The sequence below is a fragment of the Acanthisitta chloris genome, unplaced genomic scaffold, assembly GCF_000695815.1.
Source record: "Acanthisitta chloris isolate BGI_N310 unplaced genomic scaffold, ASM69581v1 scaffold8122, whole genome shotgun sequence".
In the NCBI taxonomy this organism is placed as follows: Eukaryota; Metazoa; Chordata; class Aves; order Passeriformes; family Acanthisittidae; genus Acanthisitta; species Acanthisitta chloris.
The window spans coordinates 44,085-57,603 of record NW_008662147.1 but is presented as its reverse complement, the minus strand read 5'-3'; the positions used below and the strand labels follow the sequence as shown (position 1 = coordinate 57,603).

General features: G+C 40.3%; 1 protein-coding gene across 1 annotated transcript in view; it reads left to right on the top strand.

Moving 5' to 3' along the window:
• GRAMD4 (GRAM domain containing 4) overlaps positions 1-13,519 on the top strand; it is a 49,843-nt gene that overhangs the window by 21,061 nt on the left and 15,263 nt on the right. Inside the window, exons 3-7 of the mRNA XM_009070491.1 lie at positions 326-446; positions 8,056-8,117; positions 10,038-10,170; positions 10,628-10,653; positions 13,072-13,163. Of these exons, the coding sequence (XP_009068739.1) occupies positions 326-446; positions 8,056-8,117; positions 10,038-10,170; positions 10,628-10,653; positions 13,072-13,163 (434 nt within the window). The remainder of the gene's footprint in view (positions 1-325; positions 447-8,055; positions 8,118-10,037; positions 10,171-10,627; positions 10,654-13,071; positions 13,164-13,519) is intronic.

The following is a 13,519-nucleotide window of genomic DNA, read 5'->3' as shown; positions in this document are numbered from 1 at the left end:
TTCTTTTGGAATTGAAGAGTGTGTCATGCTGTATTTAAATAAAGATTGCTTGTACCAAGGGCTTATTTTGCATCTTGAAAAGAAAATTGTAAAGTTTTTTTCTCCTTGCTTAATAATTGTAGCTAAACATTTTGTACATGATACAACTGTGTGCTTTTTATGAAGTCTGTCTAGCACTTGATTACTTGGGTTTTTTCTGGTGAGCATATTTGGTATAGCACAGAAGAAAAAATCCCCCACGCCTAATCTGTCATAATTAGATTTTAAATTTCATATTGAGATACTTCAAGGTAACTAAATCTTTATCTTCTCCTTTAATTAACAGAGGAGGAGCTCAGGAAGCTGAGAGAAGAAACAAACGCTGAAACGTTAAGGCAGGAGCTAGAAAAGGAACGGCAGAGGAGATTAGAACTAGAACAAAAAGTCAATGAAGTACTTAAAGCAAGGTAAGAGAAATATCTTCACTGTAAAGCTGAAAGCCACTTGAGAACTCTGACTGTCTCTGAGAAGTTCATGGTGAAGGCATGCTTCTGCCCTAAGTGCTCCTAAAATAAATTAGTAGCTCAGAGAGAGAGGTGTTTTCCTGTAAAAGTACATCATTAACACCCATGTATGTATGAGTTACTTGGCCATACATGCTGCCGTAGCTACAGAAGTGTCATGACGCTTTTCTTGCTGAGATATTCTTCATTTCACCTGTTCTGATGCCCTTCCTCTGGGATCTTGCCTATCTGGAGCTACTGAATGGCACAACCTTTGCAATGCCATTGCATATGCTTTGCCTATTCAAAACTTGTGTCTTCTCCAGACTGCCCAGTCCTTGTTAGTCCTGTTCTAGCAGCAGCAAGGACATCCCAGTACCACGGCACAGCCCTAAATGTGTTGGAAGTGAGTGGAGTTTGAGCCTGCCTTGCCACTGCAATGACGAATGGAAACATGCCTCCCCATACCCTGAAGTCCTTTCAGCCTTGAGGTCATCCATCTTGATGATGCAAAGGATCACATTTGATGTTGTCTCTCCTTAGTCTGCCTAGCTGCACAGACTTTAGGTCTTAAGACCATAGCAGTTGCTTGGTGGTCTTGTTGATCTAGGCCACTTGCATATGTAGCTGCTTGTGGTATCTTCCTTAGCAGTAGCTAAGATTACTTGACTGAGCAGCAGGATCTGTGGTTCATTGGCCAGCTGCTATCATCAGGAGATAGAGCAGGCTGAGTTGATAATCACATGCTATAAGCACTGCCAGTTACTTAGAGGTGAGAAGCAAGAGCAAACAAACAAAACCTTTTCCTTGGATAAGAGATTTCCCGATGCCATACAAACCCTTCCCAGCCTGCTGCATCCTTCTGTACTCATTCTGAGTGTGAAAATGCCTTTCTGCTTAGGCCAGCAGTCTGTGTCCACTGGTATTCTGTAACAATCAAGTCAGAGGCATTTATAGAAAACATGTGAGCCTGGTTACTTTCTGTGGTGTGTTTACCTCCTGCTCCTGTACAATCATAGAATTGTTTAGTTTGGACAAGACCTTTAAGATAATTGAGTCCAACCATTCATGCAGCACTGCCAAGTCCACCACTAAACTATGTCCCTAAGGGCCTCATCATGAAGCCATTTCCTTCATCCTGTCGTTTGTTACTTGGGAGAAGAGACCAATCCCCACCTGGCTACAACGTCCTTTTGGGTAGTTGTAGACAGCAATGAGGTCTCCCCTGAGCCTCCTTTTCTCCAGGTTAAACAACCCCAGTTCCTTCAGCCATTCCTACTAAGCATTCACAGACATCGTATATAAGGATGGCAGAAGGTACATTGTTGTCTTTCACTTCAGTCTCTATTTACAGACCTGTTATCTGTGAATTTATTTAACACTCTAGGAAGTGCTGGAGCTGTCTACCACTGAAAGCTACGAAGAAATACATTACAGACATCCCCTTTTGACTCTAAAGAAGCAGTTTATTTTCTTTTGTTTTCTAACAGATTTCTTAGTGGTTTCAAGAAATTCCTCGTATTTACAGTATTGTGAGATTTGGTGAATAACTGTTCAGCATTCAGTTTATTTGCCACCCCCGATCAGCCCTTTCTTCTCTTAATCTTCTCTCCAGACCAAAGAGTTCCAGCTTTTCTGCTGTCTCCTGAAGAGTATGCCATCCCTTTCATCAATTCAGTTGCCATTCTTTAACTGTTTTGTCTTAAGATGAAGAGGCTGAACTCATGCAGTATTCAGTGTGGGTACACCAAGGCTTTAGATGGAAGATAAATTAGGCCTTTCCTCATTCTCAGTACCCAGTATAGTGGGATTTTTGTAGGTGATGTTTCACAGGGATGGTTTCCCAAAATCACTGGTTCTCTGCAAGGTCAGTCCATGTGAAGTCTTGACCTGTGCTGGCAAGTTGCATGCTTAAGAGGGGCTCTGGAAGGTCTGTGTGGAAGACTTTGGTTCCCAAGTCAGCACCATGACCATGTAGGGGGAAGGTAGTCTGATCTGGGCTTTTTTTTTAGTGGCATTTCAGAGTTGCTTTTAGAGCTGGGATGTGGGAGTGCATTTTTATTACCTATACTGACTGGTCTGGCTGTGTGTCTAGACTGATGTTGCCTGGTTGAGTGGACAGTGGAAGAGGACAGACTTGAACCGGTTCCCATGTTTAGCTGAATACCAGCAGTACAAAGCAGTGAGTGTTGTTTCCTGCTACTGGTAGATGAAACTGATGCTTAGGGATACTTTCTTGTCTGTGACTTGCTGCCTTGAAGAAGTTGCTCAAGATACAAATTCCACGTGCTTGTCTTTAGTGCTGGCATAGGCCTTTGGGCTTTCTCCCAGGAACAGGTATGCTTGGGCTCTAGGTCATGCACAGAGAAGGGGGAGAGTGAGGATCCAGGAAGAATATGAGGATCCATCTTGCTTTGCAGGAATTTATTAATTTTCTTGTCCTGTTTTAGAGTAATGAGGGTGGCCAAGAGTCTGATCTGGCCTGCTGCAACTTGTGAGTACATGTGTTTTGCAGAGAAAAGAGATGGAAAGTCTTTGTTTATCAATATTAGTGTCAACACCTGTAGCTTGCTGGATTGTGAACAACAGTAAATCTCTGGGAATGCCATTGCTAAATTAAGGTAGAGTGATGTGACTACACAAGTACTGCATTCCCATTTAGATATCCTAAGGATTACACTAGTCATGTTAGCTTGGGTACTGCACTTGGGAATTGCCTTCAGCCAATTATCCCCTTTACCTGAGTCTTTAACTATTCTTATTTATATTTCTGCCTATTTGGGGCAGGCAGGATATGTAAAGCAACAACAAAATAAGACTGAAAATTTATCAGAAGGAGAAAAACTGGGATCTCTCTGATTTTTCTTTAACTTTCATTGTATGAAATTCTTCTTCACTGCCTATTACATTTTGGCACTTCATTGTGAACATTTTAAAATACTTTTATTAGGACTACAGGTGAAATGTTGGTTGACACAGTCAAATATGTAATAGGCCAAATTGATGCCTGATGGAAATTTAATTTTATTAAGCAAAGTAACTGCAGAAAGTTCTCTCTACTTATGTCAACAAAACAAAATTCACTCTGATTCTCAGGTAATTCTTTATACAGTTTTAAAATAGATATTCATGTGTCCCCTGGTGGGGGAAGGGAGCAGTTGTGTGGTACTTAATTGACAGCTGTGGTTAAACCACGATAGTATATAAATATATTTGCACGTACTCTTCCTTTTGCTTATAGAAGTGAACTAATGAAAACCAAACCATGATGTGGTGTAAGAAGAAAGAAATTATTTTCAAAGTTGCAATATTCAGAAGTATTTGTGAAGTAGATCAATACATGTATCAATATAAAACATGACACAAAATGTTTGGCAAGGAGAAAAATATAAGCTCACAATCTAGATTATTTTTTTCCTACTGAAAAACATGAACTTCCTTGATAGAGATGTGCACAGGGAGGAGTGGAAGAAGAGGGTTTTTAGTGGTTTTGTTTGTTGTGTGTATGTCTGAGTATTCAGAAACGTGGTGGCCTTAGTTGAAGTTTTCCACAGATGCACTTTGGGACATCCCAGCATTTGGTATGGCAGCTGAAGCTTATGACATTTTGCTAGTGGAACAATGCATGAGTAATCTGTAATAGTCTGTCTGGTCTGTTGCTGCCTTGTTTTACAAATTGTGAGCTAGAATCACACAGAAAAAAATTAACAGAAAGTTTTGCAACACCACCCAGCAGCAGACTGTGACTTATGCAGACCTCTTTATCAGTATCATTGTGAACTATTTTTACATGGACCAAATAGGCAATGCTTCTGCATAAGACACTATTCCTCCATTGTGGATGAGAATGGCAAAGGCTTCTGAAGTGTTTTGGTGTGTTTTAATGCAAAGGATATGCAAAACTTGAAAATTATTTATCATGTTATTTTTTAACAGCTCTTCAGTTTAAGAAGCCATGCATACCTGAATGCTATGTCTTTAAACTAGGCTGTGAAAACACCTCCTTTATGCTTATTTTTGCATGTATGAGGTTGGAAGGTGATTTTAATGGAAGTGCACACGCATTCAGGTTGCTTTGAGCAGTAAGAAAGATGTAACAGCCTTGACTGACTTCCACAGCAGCTGTTGAAAGATTGATGGTAGGTTGCTTGTGAATTTGGAGTTAGCTTGTAGGAAAATTGCCTTGAATGTATCTAAGGACATCCTGGCTGTGGTCTTCAGCCAGTTGTTGGGAGCAGTCTGTTGATTCACATACATCTCAACTCACAGCTGAATTCAGGGCCTAATATGCACAAATCAAAAATGTTTATTTAAGGTAAATAGCCTTCAGTGTCAAGGCTCCTTTTTGTGTCATACTTGCAGCTACAAAAATAACACTTTGATTTCTGTGGGACAGCATTGAATGGATGCTGCATCAGTGTATGCTGGCTGGTTTTGAGTGGTCGCTGTGTACTGGGCATGAAGAGCTCTAATATTCATTAATATTCATGCTTTTCTGACCTCAGTATATTGGAAAAAATAAGAAAGGGAAACAAAAAAACACATTTGTGTTTGTCTCCTCCACTGGCTGAGGTTGCTCTTACCTGTTTTAATCAACCTATACTGTGAATGAGTGCAATCTAGTTGCATAAAAATGATCTAGCCTCAGCTTGGGGATGTGTTGGTGTTACTGGTTACACCCTTTTTCTGGGTGGAAAGTCTGTTAAAAGAGGAATTAATGCAGCTTGGTTTTTTTGGTCCAACCTGTGGTTAGGAAGTCCACATAGGAACACAGTGTTGTTCTGGGGAACATTTATGTTTTTCAGCCTTTCAACTGTTCTCTGGCATGAAGAGTGGTTCAGAAACTGTAGGAAAGATAATTTCTCTCCTTTGTCAGTGGATTTGATGTACTGGATGGTTAACATGACCTGGTTTTGGGATTGAGCTTCCCAGTAGGTGTGCAAGCCTAAACAATGAATTCTGAGCTTCCTGGCCCAGATCTGTCTGAAGTGGCTAATTTTAACCTGATTCACAGGTGCAGTAATGAGCTGTCATTAACCTGATGATTCGTAAAGGTCAGGTTCTTCATGGGGAAGGAGTAACAGGCAGATGGCAAGTAAGGCATTGCCAAAAAAAATGCAACATAAAGGCACCAGGAAGGGCCAAAGCCAACTGTTATGTGCTCCTGATGGAGCCTGGTAAGGCTGCTATCCAGAACTGCTTCTTGATGAGATTTGTTTGATTTTTTGCCCAAGGAACATGGGGAGTAATGACACTGTTCTGTTTCTGAAAATAAATCCCAGCATGTCAAAGGAAGACCCGGCCTGAAGGCTCTGACAGCTGGTGATGGTGGGTTCCCGTCTTGCCTCTGTCACATGAGTGGTTCAGGTGTGACACCACCCCAGTGCCTCCACAGGAGTGGGTTGAATAACTGGCTCCTGCCTGTGTGAACCTGCTTGTGAATGACTGCCTCCTTTCCACCTAAATGTGTCTTCAGGCCCAGTGAAATGCAGTGACAGTGACAGATCGCAGATGAAAATTCCCAGCTATATGGTGTAACCAGCTGATGTGCTGATAGAGGAGAACAGGATGCTGCTGTATAATAGTTGGTGCAAATTTGACCATGTTTATTGCTGTCTTTTGAGAGCTGGAAATGGGGGAGATCAAGGGTATGGGAGAAGGAGCAAGGAGAGGAGGAGTTTTTAGGTGAGGAACCCATGGTTTGTGTAGAAACTGGGGAAGAATGGCACAAAACCTGAAGTTAAAGTTGAGCTAGAAAAAGCAAACCAATGGAATTTCAGGTGGCTTTTAAAAGAAGAGTTGCTGCAAATATGGAAGCCATGGGCAAAAGTCCTGAAGAGGCATGAAAACAAGTGTCTTTGAGTGCAGAAACTGCTGAATTTATCTTCTGCAGGAAGCTGAATGTCCAGTTATAATTAAAAAATCAGTAAATTATTTCTAAATGTTCTTTTTAGAAATAAAAAAGGATGTGGAAAGCTCATTAAATATGGGGAATGCTTAGGACGGAATGGATGTAATTAGTTCTGTAGTTTCTCCATCATACTCATTGATGTATGATGATGTTGAGGCAGCACATGTTATTAATGGCCTTTTCCATGTGCAGACAGCACAGTGAGATCTTTTTCTAATGTCCTTTCTAGAGGAACAGCATGAGAGAGACATGTATGTCTGTCTATATTGCTGCAATCTGCCCAGTGCAGTAGGATCCGTGGTCTCTTCTGCCATGCCTGCAGGGAGAGGACTAGCAGGAATAGTCATAAACTGAGACAGGGGAGAGTCAGATTAGATGTTAGGAATTTTTTTTTCACTATTAGGGTGGTCAGGCACTGGAATAGGTTGCCCAGGGAGGTGGTGGAGTCACCATCCCTGGAAATGTTTAAGAGACATCTGGATCTGATGCTGGAGGATATGATTTAGGGTTTAGGGGTTCCAGCAGAGTGACAGGTTAATGGTTGGATTCAATGATCATGGAGTTCTCTTCCAGCATTGATGATTGCATGATCTCTCTGGCCATATTTCACTTGATTCCCTTTCTGAGGAGCAAAAGATGAAGGAAATTGTCTGATAAATGAGTGATAATGAAATTTCACAACTGACACTTTTTTTGTTTAAAGCAATAATCTTTTCAGTCATACAACTCCCTGTCAAATAAAGCTTGCTGCAGCTGGTGTTATGTTGTCAAAGTTGCTGCTTCATTAGAAAAACCTTTCTGTAGGATATCTACATGGATGGCTGAAGACTTTGGGATTGAAGCCTGAAGTATTCTCAAGACAGGCTGGCAGTTGAAGGCTTTGGATAGTGCAGATATGATTCGAAGCCTTGCACATGTGCAGAATGGCAAAAGCATTTGTGTTTTCAAAAACCTGTTCGCTTTTAATGGATGAGAATGTTATTCTTGACTCATTTTGAAAGGTGAGACCAGTGATGCCTGCTAGTTGATGTACAGTTTTAGAATGTTTTTGTCTCAGTTTTTCAGGCTGTTATTTCGGTTTTGCTTATTTTTGAAGTTAATTGGTATCTGTGCATTTCAAGAGCTTACAACATGACATTCTAAATCATTCTTGACACCTGTTCCTCTTGTGAAGTTGAGTGGTGTTTGACTCTTGTAACAATGGCAGAATTGAAGATTCATGCATTAGACTGTGACTTTGCTCTACTCCTGCTGTTATCAGCTTGGGATTTGGAATCCCTTTCAGTTTATTACTATGGGAAAATACCACGGCACTGAAGAGTTTTCCTGGCTGGCATTGCAGTGAATATGCTACACAAAGGCATAAACAATGCAACAAATTTGATCCTACCTTGTCGAGTAGTTCTAAGACAAAATTGAGCTGTCAGGAGTTTAAACAGGAAATGTCTAAACCTCCATCCACCTCTTTCCACGGGATGGCATTTCCCTGGATCCTAAGTGCAATATACAATGCATATTTTGACTCTTGTGCAAGGACGTAAGTTTGGTTTTCTCTTGTCATGGCTGTATAATCTCAGCTGTGGAAACCATGGAGGTTCTGGTGCTTCCTTTAGCTAAGCAGATTTGCCATCTGTAACATATCCCATTCTATTTTCTTTCTAGGGCAGAAGAAGCACCTGCAGCTCAGCAACCTGCAAAGCCACAGGCGCAAGCCAACGGAACAGGTAAGCTTGGCTGGATCTCTACTAGCACTTCAGTTGGATTTTTTTTTTTACCCCTTTCTTTTGATTCTTAGATCAGACCTTGCTTCTGAAGAAACTAAATATGAATGACCATTCAATTAGCTTCTTATCTCTCTGTACATGATTCTGCATTTACTTTTCGTAGTTGACTTTGCATTACCTGAGCAAGGAATTTATTGTGTATTGTAAAGCCTTTAGGTATGTAATGAAACCTGTTGTCTGACTTTGTCTTGCATGCCTTGCTGATCCCTGACTTAGCAGAAAACAGTTGTAATACATATAAAAAAATGTTCTGTTTTGTTCTCAACTGCAAAAATTATTTTATGCCATTAATTGTATTACAATCTCCTTCCTCTAAAAGAAAGATATTCTGTAGAAGGAGTAAGCTTAAGAGTCACTAATTTTTTGGTCACCTGCACTATCATCTGCATTTCTCAAGCTGCAGTTTATTATGAATTCAATAATGTAGTGATTTCTGAAAGAACTAAGGCGACAATCAGATTCTCAATCTTTCAGTACACTTAAGCTTTCTGACCCACACCTCTTGATTGAGGTTTAGGCTTTTAAATCTGTGGATTAAATTTGAAATTGCTCCTCCTGTACTCCCATAATGTCAGTTCTGTTATGTGAGCTACAGCCTGCCTTTTTTTCTTCCTGTACACTCGATTTCTTTCTCAGTATTTTCTGAAGTATTAGCATGGGGGAAAGCTACTTCATATTTTTGTTTTCAAATAGAATTGCTATCTCAGCTGTAAAACTGTCACAAGATTCCTTGCTTTTCTACATAGCCTTGTCATTCATTAAATAGTTTCATTCTATTTTCTGAGCACTGGTTGCTTTTCAGCATGAGCTTTAAAGTATCATTTTGACTGTTGTAGTTGGCTGATGAATCTTTCATGCCTGTATTTTGCTGTATCTTAATTTTATCGAGTTTTGTACTAAATTTGGTCCTGGATTAGTTGTGACCAGTGTCCTGTTTGTGACAATGCTGTATTTACCTACATTTCCAAAGAATAGTCAGTCTGTTCCTTCTAGACAACGATTTTGTGGGTTGCAGGTGATTGTTTTGTCCTCACTTGCGCTGCTTTGAGACTTTCATATTTTATATTATTTATATAAACTTTATATTATTTCCATATGCCCATATATTATGTCATGTTTTCCAGCTGAAACTGACATACAGAAAGTGTGCATTGCTTCATTATTTTGACGTATAAGACTTTGCAGGCAATGTTATGACTATATATTCCACATATAGAAATGGCATATGCAGCATATTTTCTGAAGTCTGGCTTTGGAGAAAAGAAAGTGCATGTTTTATTTAGATAGATATATGAAAACACACAGACACAATCCTTACAGACTGTAAATGGTTGGAAAGTGGTAGTAAAAATGCCTCTTGCAGAATCTTGCTTATGTTTCCACCTCCCTTTCCTGTCAAATTCACATGGCTGCAAGGTGGTTGTCCTGCTCTCTGCTCAGGAGTGTTTTGCTTTGCACTTTTCTCAAGGTGACCCCTCAGCACAACAGGAGGACTGAGATTTACGTCAGTCTTTTGTTTACAGAAGCCTCTTAACCAGAAAGTGTTTTTACTGTATTCACTAAAAATTATTGTTTGTTAGGGATGTTTTACTCTCTGTACTTCTGGTAATAAGATGTTTCCATGTACTGTCCTGAGAGCAGTGCAGGAGTCACCTTTTGTCTTATTTTACCAGCTTAATGCAGTCTGGGTTCCTGTGCAATGGCAGAAGTAAATAGGGAGTTTTCACAAAGAGTGTTGGTGAAGGACAGGAAAGCAGTGCAAAGTCTGGTTCCCAGTCAGGCCTGGTGTGTGGGGACGTGGGCAGATATTGGATAAAGATGACTTCTAGCATTATCCTGATACTTAGTTCTTTTTTATAGATAAGCGTAGTCACACAGTCTGTTCGAGACTCCAGAAGTGGTTTTGTGACAAATTCGGGGAGTATGTTGAGGACTTCAGATTTCAGCCAGAAGAGAATACAGTGGAAACAGAAGAGCCACTTAGTGCCAGAAGGTAAGTCCCTAACATTACTGTGAAAATTTTTTGGCTTCTTTACAAGCTGCTTTTGTTTTCCTCACTTTTTTTAAAAACCTTTTTACATGCATAAAATTTAATAAAACTGAAAGTTCAGAACTGTCTCAAAAGTTTTGTGAATGCTTTGGACAAAACATGAAATTTGAAGTTTATCTATTGTCTGAGGTAGAGTAAGATCTATGTTGTTTACTAGGTTCTGTCATATGCCTCTCAAAAACTGTGGACAAAGTCTTAGGCTGGAGAGTTTGTATACTTCAGTTTTTGGCCTGATGCAAGGTAGACTGCATTAGTTACTAGAAACACATTTTGTAGCAGGCAGAAATTAAGCCTTATGCACATATAGTTTATAACTGTGAGCAGTATTTCAGGGACCAAATGTACCCAACTGTGCACTAGTTACCCATTTAACAAGTTGCTTTTATTCCTTATTTTTCAGGTTGACTGAAAATATGAGAAGATTAAGTAAGTACTTAGCAAAGTTTTATTCCCTAAAAATAAAAGTAGTTCTTAGTAAACCTATTGGCAGGATTGCTGCATTTTACAGTACAGTGTTTTGAAATACTTCTGCTAGTTCATAAACAGAAAAGGTTCTGGAATCCTGAATTAGTATTTGGAGTGCAAAGTAACTTAGAGGAGCAGGGATAGAAGCTGTGATTCTGTTTAATATTGAATTACATAGGGTATCTCTCTCTGAACTGAAAATATAATGCTAATTAAAATGTATAAACATATAGTGAATGAGAATAGGGCATTTGTCCAATGGCTAAAGTAAGAGTGTTCATGCAGTGATGTCTGAGCTGCTTGTAGTTCACTTACTGGCCTATTAGCTTTTGCTTTCGAAGGAGGAGGGGTTGAATGATGCATACCCTGTGTCTTGCATTTCCTTCTTTTGGAGAGCTGATAAATTGTTTTGGAAGATGGAGGGTGCAAGATGGAAAGTTAAAGTAGTTAAGCCTTCCTGAAGTTTTGTGCATCAAAGAACTGCTAGCCTAAAAAAGAAAAGTTGATTTGTGCTCCAAATTGGTAAATTGTTGTAGGGAGGAAGGTGAAGTTGGAGTAAGGGTTGCAACCTTCATGTAAAGTCAGTTTTGTTCTCCATATTCTAATACTGGTATTTGTTCTAGTTTCATTTGGGAGAATACTTGTGACTTGTTCTCAGTGGTGTATGTGCATTGCCTTCAGAATACCTTTTAGAAAAGCAGTATTAAGCTTAGAGTGGTTCTTAACTTCCACTGGGTGCGTGACAAAATCTAGATCCCTGTTGTCCAAGGTGCCTGGTGATCACTCTGAGCTCTCCAGTACCTTGTTGCCACCAATTGTTTCCAAGCGTTGATCTTACCTATGGATTGGGTTTAGGGTGCTGGAGCAGAGCAGATGGAAGCAGTGCTTGAGTCCATGACCTCTTTCAATGCCTTGGGCGTGCCCTTCTGCTTACTTCATCTGCTGCGTTTGTTGTGCCACTGATGCTTAAGGAAATCTAGTCCCAGTTGTTTTATTACTTTCCATAGGAAGTGTGTTGAGGATAGCTGAATTTCAAGCCAAACAAACTGGGACAGCAAGTCGCAGGCTCTGTTGAAGAAAGACTTTTAGAGTTGTGAGTTCTACTGCAAATGAGGGTTGAGAGCTTCTGGGGCACCCTGTGCAAGTGGAGTTGTCACTCTTAGCAGAGAAAACAAAACTGGTGTATTCCAACAGAGATGCAGCAGCCTTCTCCTGTTTTCTTGTGTTCCCTAGCTAGTTTGCTCAAGTAGAAAAGAGCTCAGAGGAATAGGTGAAAGGACCAGTGGGTTTCAGGGAGCTGAGGAAGAGCTCCTCTTGCTGTTGCTGGCTATATGCATGTGTGTGTGGGCCTCTCCCAGCACAAGTCAGTCTCCCGTATAGTAACAGCAAGAGCAAAGGTCTCCAGAGGTGGAGGACACTTCAGGCAGTGATGCACTCTGTTGCTTGGCTTAGAAAGAGTAAGCAGCAAAGTGCTACCAGTGAATAGAGTCCTGCAGAAACACAGCCAGGAGAGATCTGGCCTGGTTTTAAGCAGGAAGAGAAGGGCTGTGGATGTTGTCTACCTAGACTGTAGAAAAGCCTTTGACACTGTTTCCCACAGCATTCTCCTGGAGAAACTGGATGCTCATGGCTCAGACAGGCTGGGTAGAAAACTGGGTAGATGTCTGGGCCCAGAGCGTGGTGGTGAATGGTGCTACATCCAGCTGATAACTGGTCACCAGTGCTGTTCTCTGGGGCTCAGTATTGGGGCCAGTCTTGTTTGATATCAGTGATCTGGATGAGGGGACTGAGTGCTCCCTTGGTCAGTTTGCAGACAGCACCAAGTCATGTAGGAATCTTGCTCTCCTGGAGGGTAGGAGAGCTCAACAGGTCATTTAGGGACATGGTTTAGTGGTGGACTTAGCAGTTCTGGGTTAATGGTTGGACTCAATGATGACCTTGAAAGGCCTTTTCCTACTTAAATGATGCTGCGATTCTAAGTTGTTTCTTGTAATTCAGTCAGGCTAACGTGTGCTGTTTCACAGTGGGACAAACTGACCTGTGCAGAGGCAATATGAGCAGGGCTCAGAACAGACTGGTATCAGCATCCAGTGAATCCTTGTAAAGAATGCTGACTTTTTTTTTGTAATTTGACTATACTTAAGAGTTGAGACCTAACCTTTGCCTGGGATATTAATTTAGTTTTTGGTACTGCATTCCTTATCTAATTGTTCAGTTACATTGATGGGTTTAATTTTTCTTTATTTGGATAAGCCTTTTTATTATTACATGTCTTGAATGTTCCTAATAATTTTCCAGTCTGATTGTTTGTAATTTGCAAGTGAGTTAACTACTGCCAGCTAATTCTAACAGTTGTGTTTTTTCTCTGTTTCTGTTTAGAGAGAGGTGCCAAACCTGTAACTAATTTTGTGAAGAATCTTTCTGCCTTATCAGACTGGTATTCTATCTACACTTCTGCTATTGCCTTTATTGTAAGTTATCCCATTCCTTCAGGAGTAGTAAGAATTTTTAAAATGTATTATTTGTTGAAGTTCATTGAAACTACCATATCTGAGTTGGGGTTGTGGTACAGTTCAAGTCAATCAAATAGTGAAATTTCATTTAACATGAAATACCAGTAGTTGTCACTTCAGCTATATTTCAAAGCCATTTAAATTTTGCATCCTGTGCTTCTTGTAGCATAGCTTTGTAACTGTGAAAAGAACCTAGAATGATCTTGGCATTTTTGTCTCCTTTCTTGTTTCTTGTCTCCCAGTCCTGGTAACCTGATGATTACTTCAGCCTCTGCAAAGTCTCTTGTTGTCTAGGGCTGAAATGCTGATAGTGG